Source organism: Dermochelys coriacea, chromosome 1 (genome assembly GCF_009764565.3).
Source record: "Dermochelys coriacea isolate rDerCor1 chromosome 1, rDerCor1.pri.v4, whole genome shotgun sequence".
NCBI classification, from domain to species: domain Eukaryota; kingdom Metazoa; phylum Chordata; order Testudines; family Dermochelyidae; genus Dermochelys; species Dermochelys coriacea.
In genome coordinates, this window is record NC_050068.2 from 296,529,306 (window position 1) to 296,550,080 (window position 20,775).

Here is a 20,775-nt window from a genome sequence, read left to right on the forward strand (position 1 = left end):
CTGGAATGCAGCCCAGAATTTTCATAATGCTGAGCGCTACAGCTACTCCCACTATGCTGGGGCATGCAAGGAGCATTCACCACTTATGTCAGATCTATGGCTGCTGTTTCATTAGGCAAATTCTCCCCAACCTCTGGCGTCCATTTACAATTCCTATATGCCACAAGGGCAGGGGCAGAACTGGCCCCTTAGAATTTTTATAGGGCTTCATGTTTCAAAGTGCTGAACAAACTAACTATTTTATCTTCCCAACCCCTCTGTGAAGTAGGTTACTACTACCTCCATTTTGCAGAGAAAGAAACAGAGACAAAGCTTAAGTGACTTTGCTCAAGGCCACAGAGCAAGTCAGTGACAGATCCATGATTTCAGCACAGAGATTCCTGGCTCCTAGACAAAGAATAGGGAAAGAGGTAGCAGGAGGAACCTCTTGTAACCCCAACATCCTGATCTCATAGGAATAAAGAGGGGGAAGAAGCTACAGTGCATTCATGGACTTATTTCCTTTTCCATATGGAGCCAAAGTCTGCTTTCAGACACAATAGTCCACACAAAGGAAAGGATACTCACCGATCTTGTTGCTTCAAGTTGCAAGCCATTGCTTATCAGATTAGACTCATATGCTTGCCTCTTCCTCTGTTAAAATCAATTGCAAGTAGTAAAATATCTTTGTTTGCTGATTTATGTCCTTCATATAAAGTAGTGTACATAAAATAAAGGAACTGGATTGTCCAACAAAAGTGAAGAATCACCCAGATGATGAGTTATTATCCTCAATATTTATATTATAATTGCTATGGCAATCAGTGCACTATTAACCACTAGTCTTATACTTTTTTCTAAAAGCAATAACACTTTAAAATGCAGTTATGTGGAATACCTGCTCTCTTGGATTGCTGAAGGCACTTGATCTTTAGCCCATATTTTACAATTACAGGTGGGCCGAGACACGAGTTCAGATCTTGATCTGTATCTAGCATTTTAGTCTGATGCATCACAGAGATGAGTCAGCCCCAAATTTTGGCTCTGTGAAAACAGTCATCAACATTGGCAATCTTCTCCTTTTCTCATCTAATTTAACCACTGAAGGAATCCCTCCCAGTAGCCTGTGCTACCCACCGGCAAATATTCTTCACCTCCAAAATCTTGCCATGACAACCAATCCCCATTTCCCTGCCAATAGTCTGCAATTTTTTTCCGTTTTTAACAATAAGGACATAACCTCATATTATTATTCTACCTAAATCCTCACCAATCTCACAATCCATAAACGCAACATCCTAAAATTAAAAAGCTGGTGGTTGGAGTGGCTGTAGGGGTAATAGTGTTGTCCCAACAGTCCTCAGTGTCCCTAGGTGGGGGCGGCGGGGGGAAAAGCCTGGTTTCATAGCCTTTCCTCGTGTAACAAAGGAGTTTGCAGATGGGGCAGCTACAGACCCCATGACATGCAGTGACAGCAATTTGCTGAAGTCCATGAGAAATGTTAATTTAACTCACAGTGTCTCTCACTTGGCAATCTATCCAGAGGCTGAAAAATCTGAAATCTGTCTCTGATGCTCAACTCTCCTCTGTGAACTTCCTCAAAAACCCCCAAATGGAACAAAATAAGGAACTCACAAAGAGATTTGTATTTTTACTAGGTATTTTAAAAGTTGATGTGAAGTAGACCAAATTAAAGCTACTTAAATCCCACTATAACACTCCTCTATGGGCAGTTTGTTCATCTAATTGATCACATATTCTAGGTGAAGATCCATGATTAGTCTTCTGGGTTATTAAGTGCAATAGACTGTTTTCATACCCCAGACCATTTTCTTAGTTGTTTGTATTGTCCTGTGCTTAAGGACTTCCGGACTCAAAGTTTCTCAAACAAGAACAGCCTAGATCCACCTACTCTGGTACGCTGCATCCAGCTGTAACCTCTGTACATAACGACCAGTCCTGCTCCAACAACCAATGGCAAAACTCTCATTGATTAAACTGGAAGCAGAAACAGAACCTTGATAGGAATATGGGAATGGGCATACTGGCTCAGATCCAAGATCCACCAGGTATCCTGTTTCTGACAGAAGTCAATACCAGATACTTCAGAGGAAGGTCTAAGAACTCCACAGAAGGCCCATGTTGGATAATCTGCCTTCAATTTAGGTCTCATCCTAATCTCTAATAGTTAGAGATTGGTTTAAACCAGAGGTGGACAAACTACGGCCTGTGGGCCACAACCGGCCCCTGAGCTCCCGGCTGGGGAGGCTAGCCCCCGGCCCCTCCCCTATTGCCACTCTCCCCTACTGCCCCCCTCCCCCACAGCCTCAGCCTGCCATGCCGCCAGCACTCTGGTCCACCGCTCCTGCCTGGCAGCTGGGCTGCAAGCTCCTGCTGCTCTGAGCAGCATGGTAAGGGGGCAGGGAGCGGGGGGATTGGGTAAGGGGCAGGGGGCCTTGGGGGCAGTCAGGGGACAGGGAGTGGTTGGATGTTCTGGGGGGGGAGTCAGGGGACAGGGGGCGGTTGGATGGGCAGAGGTTCTGAGGTCAGAGGTTGGGGGGTGGATAGGAGTCGGGGCAGTCATGAGACAGGGAGCAGGGGGGGGTTGGATAGGGGCTGGGGTCCCAGGGGGTGGTTAGGGACTGGGGTGTGGATAAGGTCGGGGCAGTCAGGGGACAGGGAGCAGGAAGGGTTGGATGGGTCGTGGGTTCTGAGGGGGGCAGTCAGAAGGCAGGAAATGGGAGGGGGTGGATAAGGGGCGGGGGCCAGGCTGTTTGGGGAGGCACAGCCTTCCCTACCCAACCCTCCATACAGTTTCGAAAAGCCAATCCGGCCCTCAGGCCAAAAAGTTTGTCCACCCCTGATTTAAACCCTGAGGTTTAAAATCCCTTACAAAATGTTTGTTAGCATTAACTATGATAAGTCTGGATATTCTTGACAGCCCTATAAATATCCAATCCCTTTTAAGAATTTATTCAATTCTTGGACTCAACAATTTCTTGTGGTAACACATTCTACAGTTTAATCCCACACGTGAAAAAAAGTATTTCCTTTTATCGGTTTTGAATTTCCAACTTTTAAAAAAATTTAATTGAATATTCATCCCTTTGTTCGTGTGTTATGAGACAAGGAGAACAGAAGAACTATCTTCTTTAGACTATTTATTATTTTAATCTTTTTATTATGTCTCATCTTAGTGATATTTCTTCTTGATGCCTGCTGTCATTTGACTAATACATGAAGCACAAAGACAGAAAGTCTCTTTTTTCTAGATAATGTAAATATTGATACTGTGGTTATTTACATGTGTCTAATCCTTTTTTAAAAAAATCTTGCTAATCCATTTTCTTCAATAATAATAGCATGCCAATGAGTTCCACAAGTTAATTTGGTCTTCAGAACATCAGAGGGAGATCTGTCAGTCACCAAGAGAACAAGGGCTCATCAGGCTTAAGGCACCCCATTGGTAGTTGGGTGGGGGGACAATAGAACAACCAAACCTCCAATCTCATTTTTGCCATCTTTCATGATTTTATTGGGCAGTTTTCTTAAAGCTGTTGCTTCTGGCATCAAGAGGTTCTCCGCTTTGTTTTTTTCTTTAAAAAAGTAAGATTCTATTGCTCATGCTTGCAAGACTAAAGCTTGAAAATGTGAAGTGAGTGTACCATAAAGGCTCAGAAACCTGAAGGCAAAGAAAAAAAGAAACCCTATACAATAGAGTTTTTTCATATTAAATATATATATACATTTTAAGCCAATCTCATGATTTCTGCAGGCCTGACTCATGATTTTTGAACACTTGAGATTGGTAGCACTGCTGACTCCACCCTGACTGTCAATGATAATTTTTAATAATTGTACTTGGAAAGAAACTAGTTCTGGACCCATCTCCCCATGAAGCTGCCCACTTATAATTCCTGATTTCTCTCCTGCCCCAGTAGGTGAGGTAAGAAAGTGAGAGCAGGATACAAGTAGGGTTGCCACATGAATAGAGACCTTATTTCCAGAAGTTCCTTACTACCCTCAGCCCTGCCAAACAAATCTCTCCACCAGACTGCAGAACAGGTATGGTTGCCCTTCTCCCTTACCTTAATGGGCTCTTTATCTTTCTTACTTCACTGCAAGGTAAAGTATAGGTATAGTATAGGTAATCTTGGCAAACAAACAGTTTATATAGCTTGCTGTCTTTTGAAGACCCAAGCAATGGCATAAAATGGACCTAAAATATATTTGTTTGCAGTGTTTATTTTAATAACACAGCTATTGTTCCCTTTCTTCAGGCATGACACATTCAAAAACAATGGAAGAAGTAATGTTGGTTTTTTAAATTGTTCAAACCAATTTTCTGTTTGTCAGGTAGCTAAACTAAATTAGATTAATTGTATTTGATTAGCAGGAACAATTTAGAAAAAAAAAAAAGACTGTTTACTTATGAAAACAAACCTCTCATATCCTGCTAATCTAGAGTTCTCTGTAAACTTTCTGTAGAAATTGCTGAACATCAAATATTTGCTGTAGGTTGTTTCTTTGTTGCCTGGATAAAAATTTTTTTTAAATTATTTTTATAAAGCACGGATTGTTTTATCCTCATTGGTGACCAAGATCAGAAACGAAGGTTCTGATCCAACTCCCACTGAAGTCAATGAGAGTCTTTCAATGTAAATTGGACTGGGATTAAAACCACATTATCTGTTAATTTATTTTGAAGTTACCTTTCTATTGCTGCCTCATTAGTTTTCAACTACAAGCTATTTTTCCCAGCAGGAAAAAAAAAATGGCATATTAGAACATTTACTGAAACTCTAATGACTTGTAGATAAAAATAGTTCATAGGAACTAAACTGAGCACATCAATTGCAGGGATTTAAATTCATACTTCATGGGAGAAATTTTAATCTCAGACACACACAAAAATTAGCACACCCTCAGATAGCTTATAAAATTTACTTGAAATGCACTCCACCCATTGGAGTTTGGCATCTAGTCCTAAATTGTTTTGATTTTCAACAGTGCTTGTAATGTTAGTTTCAGGTAAACTTCAAAGAGCTCAGAGTTCAAGTTCAGATGCTTATATGAATCCCTTCTGAATCTGATAAATTTGGAAATCTGGAAATTGTATGAGAACAGGCTTCCTTCATAGTATTTCAGCATACCTGACTTTTAGTCTCAACTATACCGCAAAGACACAGAAGCACATGGGGCTGCAGCTAGGGAAGGTGAATTGTGATGGGTCATTCACCCCACACTAGCCCTGTAGGAGTTAATATAGGCAAGAGGCCAATTAGCCATAGGCTGCACCTGAAGGTGGAGCTAGAATGCAATGAGGCTTAATTGGTGAAGAAGTTCAACTGGGCACAAACAGGCATGGCTTCTATAAAGCCAGGGAGCTGGCAACAGAGACCTGGCCTACAGATATATTCCTTGACACAAGGAGGAAGAGTAGGAGCCTGTATTAGCTAAGGTAGGAAGCAGTCCAGGGAAGAGCAGTAAGGGCTTGGAGAATAAAGCCCAGAGCTGCTGGGTTTAGGGTACCACCTGGACTGGAAACTAGATTAGAGTGCAGGCCAGAGATCCCCTACAAGCCAGTTTCGGAATGGCATGTTAGGAGTGCAGGCCATTTAGGGACTGCCAGAGACAGTTAGGAAGGAGAGTGTTATTATCCTGGGGAACACCAAGGTGACTTGACCAGAGGGCTAAGCCATGAAGAGGAAAGCCCCTCCCCTGCAATTTACCTAATCATGCTACTAATACATACAAATTAACTAGAGCTGTTGATTAATCACATGATTAACTCAAAATTAATTGTGATAAAAAACTAATTACGATTAATTGCAGTTTTAATTACACTGTTAAACAATATAAAATCAATTGAAATGTATTTTGGATGTTTTTCTACATTTCCAAATATATTGATTTCAATTACAACACAGAATACAAAAGTGTACTGTACTGTACTGTACTTACTTTGTATTTTTATTACAAATATTTGCACTGTAAAAATAAAAGAAATAGTATTTTTCAATTCACCTCATAGAAGTTCCATAGTACAATCTCTTTATCATGAAAGCGCAACTTACAAATGTGGTTTTTTTTGTTACATAACTGCACTCAAAAACAAAATAATATAAAACTTTAGAACCTACAAGTCCACTCAGTCCTACTTCTTGTTCAGCCAATTGCCAAGAGAACAAGTTTGTTTACATTTATGGGAGATAATGCTGCCCACTTCTTATTTATAGTGTCACCTGACAGTAAGAACAGATGTTCGCATGGCACTTTTGTAGCTGGCACTGCAAGGTATTTATGTGCCAGATATGCTAAACATTCATATGCCCCTTTATGCTTTGGTCACCATTCCAGAGGACATGCTTCCATGCTGATGACACTCGTTAAAAAAACAAAGCCTTAATTAAATTTCTGACTGAACTCCCTGGGGGAGAATTGTATGTCTCCTGCTCTGTGTTTTACCTGCATTCTACCATATATATCATGTTATACCAGTCTCGGGTGATAACCCAGCATGTTGGTTTTTTAAGAACATTTTCATTGCAGATTTGACAAAACGCAAAGAAGGTACCATTGTGAGATTTCTAAAGAGAGCTACAGCACTTGACCCAAGATTTAAGAATCTGAAGTGCCTTCCAAAATCTGAGAAGGACAGGGTGTGGAGCATACTTTCAGAAGTCTTAAAAGAGCAACACTCTGATGCGGAAACTTCAGAATCTGAACAACCAAAAAAGAAAATCAACCTTCTGCTGGTGGCATCTGACTCAGATGATGAAAATGAACATGTGTTGGTCTGCACTGTTTTGGATCATTATAGACCAGAACCCATCATCAGCAGGGACGCATGTCCTCTGGAATGGTGGTTGAAGCATGAAGGGAAATATGAATCTTTAGCGCATCTGGCATGTAAATATCTTGCAACACCGGCTACAATGGTGCCATGCGAATGCCTGTTCTCACTTTCAGGTGACATTGTAAACAAGAGGGCGGGCAGCATTATCTCCTGCAAATGTAAACAAACTTGTTTGTCTGAGCAATTGGCTGAACAAGAAGACAGACTGATTGGACTTGTAGGCTCTAAAGTTTTACATTGTTTTATTTTTGAATGCAGTTATTTTTTGTACATAATTCTACATTTGTAAGTTCAATTTTCATGATTAAGAGATTGCACTACAGTACTTGTATTAAGTTAATTGAAAAATACTATTTCTTTTGTTTTTACAGTGCAAATATTTGCAATCAAAAATAAATATAAAGTGAGCACTGTACACTTTGTATTCTGTGTTGTAACTGAAATCAATACATTTGAAAATGTAGAAAACATCCAAAAATATTTAAATAAATGGTATTCTATTATTGTTTAACAGCGCGATTAATGGTGCGATTAATTTTTTTAATTGCTTGACAGCCCTAAAATTAACATGGGTCAATTTCCGCCCTCAGTTACATTCATGAAATCCCATTAGAATTATTACGGATGTGGAGCTACTGAGCTGTCGCACTGCAAAGTGACTCTGGTGAAAATCCCTTGACCAGGCTGACTTTCTCCATTAGAAATTCATTCTCTGATCATTCAGTTCTGCCATCTTCCTACCTAAACAACTGTCCTACAATGGGATGTAGGCAGTGTGGCTTACTGGTACAGAAGAATCAGAGGGTAGAACCGGAGGCGTGGTCAGAGGTCCAACCAATGGTTGTAGCCAGCAGTCAGAACAGAACCAAGGTCAGAAGCCAAAGTCATGGTCAGGAAATTCTAAGACAATGGTTGAAGTCCAGTAATCAGAAATTCTGAGCAAGGTCGGAATGAGGACTAGAACTGGAGCAGGCATATTTTAGAGCAAGGTCCAGTACAGGAAGCAGGCCTGGCACATTTGCAGGCATAGAGCAGCCACTATGCAACTCTTGCTTCAAGGCTTAAATGGTCAGGGTTTAATGGTTCCTGCTGAGCTCAGTGGGGTGCTAGGTGATCATGCCTGGAGCCAGCTGAGTTCCTGACAGTACCTGTACACCACCCCTTGAGGGCTCCTCCTAGGGTCCCCCAGCCCTGGCTTGTCAGAGTATCTTCAATGAAATTACTGCAGGAGACAGGGAGTATGAATGTTTTCTTTTGGTTTCCAAGACTATACCTCTTCCAATCCATCTAGAGCAGGGGTTCTCAGGACAAATTTTTTGGTGGCCTCAGAGAGCGGCCACCAACTTTTGCTGCTCTCATACTTTTTCCTAAAGTATTTAATTAGCTTTAGGAAAAACAAATAAATATGCACATAGATACGTTCAAATCATTGTAATTTTTTTACTGCTAGCTAGTACATCTGCTGTGAAAAGTGATATTAACCAAAATACAAGAAGCATTTTTCACAGTAGACTTACTCAGCCCTGCCAAGCCTGCGGACAAATTAAGCCCTGTCCAGAAGGACAGGGGAGGCAGCCAAGGGCTAGAGTCTGAAGCCCTGCAGCTGGAGGCTGATGCCTGCTGCCATGCAGTCAGGGCCCAGGGCTGAAGCCCCAAGTCTGAGCCCCACCACCCCGGGAAGATGGGGAATTCACCGGCTGCCAGCTCCTCTAGTGTTGTGCCCCAGGTGTCAGCCCAACTCCCGTTGGCGGCCCCAGCAACCAACAACACCAAGGAAATACATCCATGAGCAACAGGGAGGGGGAAGGGCCGCAACTTTGCCCTCCCGCACATGAGGCTGTGGCCACAAGAAAAGCCCCTGGTGGCCGCATGTGGCCACAGTGGCTGCATTTGAAAAAAACTGATCTAGAGCTTTCCCCTGACTCGCTGGGGGTCAAGGTACTTTGTATTCCTCCTATCCATGGACAATAACTGGTGCGAGGATGGAGGAGGAGGGTGCAGGAAGTCGGACTAGATGATCAGAATGGTCCCTTCTGACCTTAGTATCTATGAATCAGTAGGGCAAGGAGGTTGTCGATGAACCATTTGAGGAGACAAACCTGAAACATGGGGTGAATCTTTGAGGCATTCTGGGAGTTGAAGCTTGAAGGCCACTGGGTTTAAATCAGTGACCACTTCTGAATATATGGATCCTAACTCTCATTAATTTTAATGAGTCAATGAGCTAATTTTTGCCCTTATTTATATGTCACAAAATAGGGTTGTGTGGAGTGCAATTCAGGCCAGAATTTGTCCCAGTAGATATTATCCTTACCTATCAAGGGTGAAATCCTGTTTCTATTGAAGTCAACGGGAGTTTTGCTATTTTATTGCATGAAGTCACAATTTTACCCCAGGAGAATAGCCCCCTTTGGATCTATTACTCTTCAATAAACCAAAGTTCTAAAGCTCTGTACACAGCAAACACCTGGCTAATAGGTATATAAAGCTGCCAAGAGAGTCAAAAAAAGAGTAGTACAAACAAGAAAACTTTCAGTCTTTAAGCACCTTGAATTGCACAATGTGCTGTATATAAAGTTTGGCTTTTTTTTCAGTTTATTATTGATCAGGGACAGACAGTTAAGTATGCAATATTTAAAGTTGATTGTAAATGACAACATTTCCTATTTTGGTTACTTGTAATAGTATTTCATCATAAAAGTAGTAGTCAATTTGCCCCAAAAGAAAATATAAATAAATAAGCAATAGTGCCTGTAAAAGACAACATAAAAAGATTTGAGATTACTCCAAGGCAAATAAAATCTTTACACATAAAATATTTTCACATCTTTCTGGGAATTCTGAAAGGCCAAAATGCTAATTCTGTCATTACATTTTCTATTTATTAGTATTTTCCACGGCTGCAAAATTGCACAACAAATAAATAAGCCATCTTCCCTTCCACCTCTTAGTTACAGAAACTTTTGTTTTATTCTCCACCCACTGTTTTCAATTACTCTAACTCCCTTTATTTCTTTGCTTCTTCTCTCTCCTCTTCCTAATAGGAGGCTGCAGTAAGACCCAGAGAAAATCCAGTGCATTACTTGGAAGGAAACAGGAAGTTTTACATGTCTATACAGAATTTGCTTATGAAATGAAGTGGTGTCGAATTTGGTCTCAATACTCTCCGCTGTTCTGTAATTGGAAATAGCATATATCATGGAAAATACACCCTCCACTCTCCCTCAGATCATGTCATCATAAAATTATCAAAAAGTGGCTAGTCTCCACCTTGGCCACTTGTATCCCACTATCCCCTCTTTTTGTGTCCTATGGACCCTGGTCCTGCAATTCATAATATGTAGGTGTACTACTGCATGCACAGAGCCCCACTGACTTCACCTGGGCTCCACAGAGGCACAGCAGTCTGTGCACACGCAACAAATGACAGGATGCGGCCTTGGATTGTAAGCCCCTGGGGACACGGACTGCACCTTCTTTTATGGATGGAAAATACCTAGCATAATACTGATAATCTTATTGGTCTGATAATTCAAGGGTTAATTTTATCTACATAATAAAATGCTAATAATTTATTGCACATGTTTAATTTTCATCACTATTTGGAAAAGACACTCATTTAAAAAAAAAAAAACATTTGGGCTCTGACCAAAAATGACAGACAAAAACATAAAAATGTAATTGATACGACAATGTTTCCAAAAGGGCAGCTTTTTGTTTTTAATTACCTCTCCACTTCGTTTTATTTTGGTAATTGTGACCATGTGTAAAGCTACATCCACCCACTGTTGTACTCTATTAAACACCACTAATGACATTCCTTATGGCTACCTCAGCAATGCCAACTGCAATACTGTGCAGTGAATATCAACCCATCTAGCTACAAGGCTTTTTACTCCTACTCCTTTTCCCTAAGGCAAGTCATTATTCATAAACCTGCTGCTTTTGGTATTGTGTTGTATCCTTGCCTGTCTCCAGCAGAGTCTCTTAGAACTCAAAGATTTAAGAGAGAAACATTGCTCAGAACAAGAGTGAAGTACATGTTAAAATGCACCTTTCAAGTTTAGATACGTCTACATAATCCTAAAATTAAAGGGACAATATCAAGGAGTCCAGGATTAAAATGTGACCTACAATGCCTATATGCTGTAATAATATGGCTGGAAATGTTCTCTTGGTTCTAGATATCTTTATCAACAAAATCTACAGTTGGGAATACTGAAGAAATTAAATAACCATGTTTGACCTTTCTCTGTAGCAGTTCAATAGCACTATTCCTACTGCGCACTAACAAGACACTGTTGTGAATAGGAAGCTGACGTATTGCAGGGGATCATGGTGGAGGATCAGATTATTAGGGTGACATGGGAGAAGAAAGGATTAGGGGAATAGTATTGCTGGGGGAGGGACACAGAAAGAAGAGTAGGGAAAGTATGGTGTCGCTGGAGTACGTTTGTGTGTGTGCCTGAGAAACAGGTGTTCTGGAGCAGGCTTGTGGAGTGGGAAAAATGGATGGAACAGATTACAGCATAGGCTTTCAGGCAAAGTGGGAAGAGGGCCCTGCCTCCTGTCTCAATGACCCGTTTATCTCCCTCCACACCTCAGGCTTATCCCTTTTGTATGCTATCCTGATCCCTTTCTTATGTGCATACATTTAATGCTGAAAACTTTATCTATGTAAATGTTATACACCTTAAAATATGTTGAGGTTGGAGTTCACTAAAAAATAGGATGAATTTTTCATGAACATTTTCATGAAAAAATTGTCCTTTTTTTCTTGTTGAAAACTTGGAATTTGAAACTTTTTGACCAGCTCTTGCTGGGGCAAAGGACTGTGAGGAGAGAGGATATAGGAAGTGACAATCTGCTCTCTCTCTCTTTGTGTCCCTGCCCTAGTCAAGATTATTCTTTTAACACCCTATTTCTCCTTAGTGCAGAAAAGAGCTCTGATTAAAGGCCTGGAAAAACTCTCATATAAAGAAAGATTTAAAAGATTGGGGTTGTTTACATTGGAAAGGAAATGAATAAGAGGGTCATTATATATGCATATAAAATAATAAATGATATCAAGAAGGCAGATCAGGAACTTCTGTTCTCCCTGTCTCATAACACAAGAAGAAGGGAAACATTTAAAAAGTGGGTAATTCAGAACTGATCAAAGGAAATACTTTTTCACACAATGTGTAATTTGACTGTGGGATTCAGTGCCATAGGAAGTCATTAAGGCCAAGAACTTGACAAGATGCCAATAGGAATTGGGTATTTATATAGTTATCAAGAAAATCCAGAGTTGTCATCATTAGTGATAACTAAAACTTTGGAAGGGCTATTAAACCTTGTGCTCCTGGGTTTAAGCCAGTCTCTAACTATTAGAGACCAAGATGAGACTTATATTTGGAGTAGATTATTGAACATCTGCTTACTGCAAGGTTCGTACACTTTCCTCTGAAACATGTAGCTCTGGCCACTGTCAGAGGCAGGATACTGGACTAGATGAACCTTGGATCTGATCCAGTCTGGCATTCCTATTTCTATGTTCTTCCTCCCACCCACTCTTAACACCCATATTTTTCCTATAGCTCACAGCAATACCCTCTCTTTCCCATTCCTCTCCATGCCCCCACAACTGTTCTCCAAATTATCCACTCCTCCACATCCCCTCAAATCCTGGTCCTTCAGAACACCCCAGTTCTCTGTCAATCATCTACTACCCCTAGTGATCCTTAATATGTATCAAGTCAGTGATGAAGCCCCAGAGCATTCCAGGTGCTGATGCTTTCGTCACAGAAATCTAACCATGTGAAGTGCACAAATGGATCTCCAGCTGCAAGCTTGGCCCCAAGCTCTGAGCCATCTGGGAGCTCAATCTTGGAGCTCACCACTAATCCCACAGTTTATGATAATCCCTCACATTCAAGGCCAGATCCTTGGCCACATTGCTGGTTACTTTCTGCTAAAGCTGCCCTTATGGGGCTGATAGGGATTTCCTTTGTGTAGGCATAGCCTTGAGTGGCTTAATGGTGGGGCACATCAAGCTCAGTAGGGAGTGTGACCAGAGGAGGCTATGCCATCCTGTGCTAGTGAAATGGCCCTAACAGGTCATTCCAGCTGGTGCAAGTTGCAGTAGTCCTGTGACTGTTACAGCTTGTGCCAGCAGCCAAACCAGCCTTCACCACTCTTCAGGAGAGGGGAAGTGGAAAGATGGTGGAAAACCACTCCCCTCAGGTGTGTAAAGCAGAGGATCTGGTCTTCTCTATCTATAGGTTTCCACAGTGAAGGCCTGGTGTGCTCCAGTGCTCACTTGGGTGTCTAAGTCAACACAGTGACACTTCTGGCTTTGGTATCTTTCTAGCACCAAAGCTAGAGGAGCCAACCTACAACAATAATGATTCCTTGATTGTTCTCTCAAGGGAAATGATCTGTGAATTAAAACTGCCCTATTCCTCACTGCCTAAAAATCAGTATTTATGAGTGAAACTTGGAGTTCAGAAAACTTGCTGCTGCTGAGAACATGTGGGCTGAAAAATCATGAACGCATGTAATTTTTGACTAAGCAACATATAAACATCTCTATTCTTACTCTTTCCAAATTCCCCGAAAGAAGTTTCACAGGCTAGGTTAAGCATTCCAATGCGCAGACACATTGGTTACCCAAAACAAAAGTGAGAGAAGATAGAAATAGTGCTTAAAATACAAGTCTGGTTTCACCCTGAACTATGGATGACATTGGGTGACATTTTTTGGCAAATAGTAAATTCACTGAAATATGCAGTTTTCAGGGGCACTGATACTACTTGCCAAACTGCATTTAGAGAATAATTTCAGCCAAAAAAAAAGAAAGAAAGAAAAACTGAAAAAGTCAAAACATTTTGTAACATTTTGTTTTGACCTTTCCTCTCAAAATGGTGTTTTGTTTTGAAATTTAGATAATTAAAAAAAAAATAAAAGATGAAAACACCAAAAAAAAATGGCCCAAAACAAAATGAAAAACTGAAATAAATTTAGTTTTGGGTCAAACATTTTGTTTGCAAAAAAAATCATCAATTTTTTTGGTTTGTTTTTGTTTAGTTTTGGATCAACCTGAAACAATTCCCCTTCTCTCTCCTCCAGCTTTCAGTTTGGCCTGAACTGAAAAATCAATTATTTTTTCCATGCTAATCATGACCAATGCCTTCATGAAACAGAAACTGAGAAACACCTTACCATTTGCTTTTTATTCACACTCTTCTTGCGATTCTCATTTTTGCTCTCATCTTCATACACCAAAACAAAGTCAATTCTTCGTTGGCCATCATTAAAGAACAAGGAGTCAGGTTTTTGATCAAACTCTGCCTGTAAGGAGTGCAGAACATTTTAAATATGAAGATCTTTACAAGCCAGTTCTTTTTGTTAGTTGACTATGTACGGAAGTTGAGGAGTAGAAACAAGTTACAGTAGCAACAAAACTCATGATCATACTGTTCCCTTTTGTAAAGGGTCAAGTCTCTGTAGGACATAAGGACAGCAGAACTTCTACCTAATTTTTTCCTTCAAAAATTGCAGATTAACTCTTGCAAATTATGGCAATGGAAGGAGCTTAGGTGACCGCATGATTACCAAATAAGGCATCCATCAAGTAATTTACATACCATTGTGATATACTGTTACAGATCCTTGTTATAAAACATTTTGGTTCCTGCAGGGACTCTCACAATAACTGGCTTCCAGTCTTTCCCAGAAACTTTGCCAGAAGTCTGAGCTTCTCAGCAACTGAAAAATCCTTTCATGGTTCCAAACACACTAATCTCCATAAGAATCAGTGCCACATGCATGACCCTGAACCAGAGAAGGACACGGCCATAGCGCAAATGCATTCACAAAATGTAACGCATCTCATGTGGATATACTTCTTATTTTTATTAGCAAAATCTCAGCAGGCACAGATCATTGTTAAACGCCACACATCCATCATGTTATAATATATACCAAAATAAAAAAGATTAATATATCCATAAACCATCACCCAGTCCCTAGAGGAACAAAGGATAGATTGTCATATCCACTAATAACATCTTAACGTGTTAATTCATGTATATGACATCTTAGGCACAACTGATAATGGGTTTGATGAAGAAGTCTGAATGCTGGAGTTACGTTTTTGCAGTTAGTTTGTGGGAATACTTGTGGGCATCACCATGTGCAATAATGCTTAGGGTTAAGATTTTGTCACGATTATTTTTAGTAAAAGTCACAGACATGTTGTGGGCAATAAACAAAAATTCATGGAAGCCAGTGACCTGCCTGTAACTTTTACTAAAAATAACAGGGGAGGGAGGGGCTGAACGCTGGGGCTGGGACTGGGACTGAAGCCCAAGCCCCGGAGAGGGGGACTGACAGCTGTGGGGCCCCCGCTGCTGCATGCAGCAGAAGCTGAAGAGGTCTCTTACAGTCACAGAATCCATGAACTCCGTGATGAAATCGTATCCTTCATAATGCTCATCCTCACATCCATTTTGTTAACAACTAAACCTTAATGTCATTAGAATTCTTACCCAGTTTGAAGAAGTGGGTGTCTGTGTGACTTAGGTTAAACTGGAAGGTGTTTGTGATATTGGGCCAGATCCTCAGCTGCTGTAAACTGATATAGCTCCACTGAAGTCAATGGAACTATGTTAACTTATTCTGGTTTGGGATCTGGCCCAAAGTTGTATGAAAGAAGATATGTATTCCTAAAAGCTTGCTAAACTGCTGAAAACAAGGACTTCTTTCCCCGCCTTTCCTATTTTGACCCTGATATCAAAAGTAACGACTTGTATGAGGCTAGGTCAGGTTATAGTCTTCCTCTTTAAGCAAACTAAATATCTCTAAACAACAAACAGGGGTACAAAGGTATGGCTTTACTCATTGTTGTTTGAATGGTAATATTACCTATTATTACGAACGTGTTTAGATACAACTGTTATAAATTACTCCAGACTTTAAAGATTTGGGATAATTAATGTTTAAAACTTCTTGACATCCAGCATCTTTAGATTATTGCAGTGACACAGAGTATCTATTTGAATCAAATCAATCAGCAGTTGTCATTTCTTAGAATTATAGGAGTTAGAGCTGAAGGAAACCTATTAGATCATCCCACTTGGCCATTCAAGGATTGTTTGCAACAGCTGTAGTTTTAAATATAAAATGCAGCACTGCTAGTGCTATCTCCAGACTATTTTAAATGTCACGTAATTGGGCTTAGCTGCATGATGACTATATTCTAACATGGAGTTAAAATATCAAATTACTAAAAAATATTTATGTTTTTATTTTTAATTAGCACCCTCTTTTCTACTGAACCAGAACTTGATCATACTTTTACAGCTTATTACGTTTCTTGGAACTAAAACAAACAGTGGAGTGATGTTAGACACTGCATTTGTATGTTTATCATACTGATTCTACCTTGACAACTACACTATCATTTGCATTTTAAAAAACGAAACAATATGAACTTGGGAAAGAGTAAAATGACTAAAATCAAGTCAGCAACCAGGTATTCTAAATATATCATACTAAAAAGAATGTATAACATCCCTGTTACTTAATGGACAAAGACAATAAATACTAAATGGGCCAATCTCTATGCTCATATTTACAGTGGAGTCTCATGTATCTAAGTCTATAATAGAAAGGGGAAGATAGAAGTGAACTGTATATTTAGGTAGCCAAACACTTTCCATTATAAAAAGATTCCTGCAATTTTTTAAAGAGAAGTTCTAACACCTCTATTGTTTGCAGAAGGCCTTACACATTCAGCAGAGAGAATGCCCTCAGGTTAGAGAAGAGCCTTTTCTTTGTCCCATGAAATTCTGTTCAGGTTTTACTGAGATTTAAAAACTGTTGAAAATCACTATTTCCCTCTTCTCACTTGTGTTCCCCAGGAAAATTCTGGCAGTAGATCTGGGCGTTCACCCCCACCAAAGCAGCAGCAGCAGACACTACACTGAAAATAGAAAAGGAGTACTTGTGGCACCTTAAAGACTAACAAATTTATTAGAGCATAAGCTTTCGTGAGCTACAGCTCACTTCATCGAATGCATTTGGTGGAAAATACAGAGGGGAGATTGATATACACACACAGAGAACATGAAACAATGGGTTTTATCATATACACTGTAAGGAGAGGTTTCAGAGTAGCAGCCGTGTTAGTCTGTATTCACAAAAAGAAAAGGAGTACTTGTGGCACCTTAGAGACTAACAAATTTTCCAATGAAGTGAGCTGTAGCTCACGAAAGCTTATGCTCTAATAAATTTGTTAGTCTCTAAGGTGCCACAAATACTCCTTTTCTTTTTACTGTAAGGAGAGTGATCACTTAAGATAAGCCATCACCAGCAGGGCGGGGAAGGAGGAAAACCTTTCATGGTGACAAGCAAGGTAGGCTATTTCCAGCAGTTAACAAGAATATCTGAGGAACAGTGGGGGGTGGGGTGAGGGGGAGAAATACCATGGGGAAATAGTTTTACTTTGTGTAATGACTCATCCATTCCCAGTCTCTATTCAAGCCTAAGTTAATTGTATCCAGTTTGCAAATTAATTCCAATTCAGCAGTCTCTCGTTGGAGTCTGTTTTTGAAGCTTTTTTGTTGAAGGATAGCCACTCTCAGGTCTATAATTGAGTGACCAGAGAGATTGAAGTGTTCTCCAACTGGTTTTTGAATGTTATAATTCTTGACGTCTGATTTGTGTCCATTCATTCTTTTACGTAGAGACTGTCCAGTTTGGCCAATGTACATGGCAGAGGGGCATTGCTGGCACATAATGGCATACATCACATTGGTAGATGCGCAGGTGAACGAGCCTCTGATAGTGTGGCTGATGTGATTAGGCCCTATGATGGTGTCCCCTGAATAGATATGTGAACAGAGTTGGCAACGGGCTTTGTTGCAAGGATAGGTTCCTGGGTTAGTGGTTCTGTTGTGTGGTGTATGGTTGCTGGTGAGTATTTGCTTCAGATTGAGGGGCTGTCTGTAAGCAAGGACTGGCCTGTCTCCCAAGATCTGTGAGAGTGATGGGTCGTCCTTCAGGATAGGTTGTAGATCCTTGATGATATGTTGGAGAGGTTTTAGTTGGGGGCTGAAGGTGATGGCTAGTGGCGTTCTGTTATTTTCTTTGTTGGGCCTGTCCCGTAGTAGGTGACTTCTGGGTACTCTTCTGGCTCTGTCATAACCTCAGCCATGCAGAACACAATGCCATCCACAGCCTCAGAAACAACTCTGACATCATAATCAAAAAGGCTAACAAAGGAGGTGCTGTTGTCATCATGAATAGGTCGGAGTATGAACAAGAGGCTACTAGGCAGCTCTCCAACACCACTTTCTACAAGCCATTACCCTCTGATCCCACTGAGAGTTACCAAAAGAAACTACAGCATAGTAGTTCAATTTGGTAAATGAAATAACCAAACAATCATTCATTTTCTGATGTAGCTGTAAAACTCATCTGAAAAGTTTTCAAAATAAATCACTCTGTTTAAAAATGTATAGTGTGTACTTTGTAAAAATGAAACCTACATCTATCTCTAAGTTGTGAAGAATATGTATTAAGGTTATAACAACCAACAAGAATGTACTTTTATTTAGAAAACCATGATTAAATTGAGTCTTCCTGACTAGTGATTTAAAACATGATTTAAATCAAATCCACCCCGCCCGCTGTGCTCTTGCCCCTGGCCCCTACATTCCCCAGCAGGACCACAAATATATTTGGCACCAGGCCCACAAAAGTTAATCCAGCCCTATCGGCGCCCCACTGCCAAGTGCCCTGCCTGCCCATGAGAAGCTCCACAGAGGTTTTGCCAAGCCCAGGGCCTGTGTAAGGAGGGGAGAAGTTGGCCACGAGTCTCAACAGCAGCCAGCCCCCAGTTTCTGGCCTGTGCCCTGGGGATGAGTCAGGTGTCTCCGTCCAGAAAAATCGGGGGAAGGAGGGGGGGGGGGCGACATGAGCCTGCATACCCCTTCCCCCCTCTGATTGGCGATTCCATAATTGAAGAGTCATTTTGGAAAAAATAATGGCAACAGCAGCAATTTCCAGAAAACACCGGCCCTAACAATCACATACTTCTTTTTCCACAGTACCCATACCTCATTCAGTATGCAGGACAGACATATAAAGGGGCCAAATGAAGGCTGCATGTGCACCCTTAAATCTGGTATTTCCTAACTTTTGAGTGCTTGACTTTGCAACCTAATTTTCTTTTAATAATGTGGAGGTTTTTTTGAACGTAACAGTATATAGACTATCATAATGGGGAGGGGCAATAATGCTACAAGCCTGCAGAGGCTGGCCATTCCCCAGTGTCCTACATTTCAATAGCATGCATATGTATCACCTTTTATGTAGCTGAAAGATTAAGCAATTTTATTGCAACTTCATGAGTCCAGGTCCACAAAGGGTTCACAGTTGTGAAAATATAACTGAAAGCCCATTTTTCAAATTTAATCCTATTGGGAAGCCTTTGTTTAATTTATGTTTTTAGCTACTGTAAATAGTGTCCAGTTTTCCCCACATTACACACTTATAAAGCATTAAAGTAAAACAACAGATTAAACATGGGTATTTATCATTTTGTTATAAGATCAAAATTATCAAATATAAAAATCTATATTAATGTAATATTAAGTGCTGCAAAGTTAAAAAATCAGGAAATGCAAACACTCAGGTTCCAATAGTCACACTACCTCAACTGTGTTGTACATCCCACATATTTTATTGGATAGCTTTTGTAATGTACAGTAACAGATTAAGCAACACATTTAATTGAAAAAAAAGGGGAAAATAGAAAATAGCATATCTGTGTAATGCAGCTAAATTAACAATTCTGCTGGAATCTTATTTTTTGTTATTTCATCTATTCAGCCATAATGTTACATTATTATACTCTTTTACTTTTCATTTTCAGGTTTAAAACGGTTAAGATGATGCTTAAAAATGCTGTTATCAGGGATTAAATTCAGCCAGAGCTCTGAAATATTTTCAACCCTCCACCCCTGAGTTTTTATATCATATGAGTGGATGCGGTATGGGGGACTCCAGGAAATACTCTATAAGAATTCAAGCCCTGGCTATTATTAAAATGAGTTGAACTGGGCTGCAAATTCAATGAGTTCTGCCTAAACATCAATAGCTTAATATAGCCCAAACATTATAGACAGGCCCTCTGTATCTGACAGCCCTTTCTTTGGGAAGAAAAAATCATCAATAATCAATTTTCAGAGCCTCAGCTTAATCAGCTAATACATTTTAAGTAGTGATGCAGATATCACTCTTCCAGTCTGGCATTACAATAATGCCCTAATACATAGCAGACTGATATTGATCAATACTGTTAAACAGTATGAAACAATACCTTTACCTGGTGAATAATTACATTTAGCACATATTATTTCATGTTTTGAAGACTCAAAGCACTACACAGTTCACTCCAATGAATCAATCACCACAACACTCTTGTGAGATAGGTACCAGTTATCCTCATTTTATATATAAGGAATCCGAATGAGAGGTGATGGGCTAGACTGTGGGTAAATGTTTCAAATACACCTAAGTAATTTAGGAACCTACGTTCCATTTTCAAAAGTGATTTAGACACTTAACTCACTGAGGTGCTTTCGGAAATTGTACTCTGTAATAACAATTGCCCTGAATAAAGAGTGGTGTGTAACCTCTATGCCCTAGGAGCCAGACAAAGGAACAAATTGTGACTCAGAGTCAGTGTTCTCTGCCCTTCTCTGGCTCTGTATTTAGTAAATTACTGCCCCTGTGAGCCTAACTAGCTACTATGGCAAGTGAATTACGGGGCACTTAGGCAGGGCTGCGCCCTCTCCCCATTTCTCTCCACTTCCTTCCCATCTACTTGCTAATATGAGTGAGTATCAGGCGAGCAGCCCTTGCTCTTTGACTGTCAGAACAAAGCT

The 20,775-nt window shown here is 40.2% G+C and overlaps 1 protein-coding gene across 2 annotated transcripts in view; it reads right to left on the reverse strand.

Annotated features, from left to right (window-relative positions):
• Positions 1–20,775, reverse strand: part of ANO6 (anoctamin 6) — a 117,633-nt gene that overhangs the window by 38,356 nt on the left and 58,502 nt on the right. For both annotated transcript variants that reach the window (XM_038376248.2, XM_043494383.1), the window contains exons 3-4: positions 14,042–14,170; positions 568–633 (exon numbers count right to left, since the gene is read on the reverse strand). In XM_038376248.2, the coding sequence (XP_038232176.1) occupies positions 568–633; positions 14,042–14,170 (195 nt within the window). The remainder of the gene's footprint in view (positions 1–567; positions 634–14,041; positions 14,171–20,775) is intronic.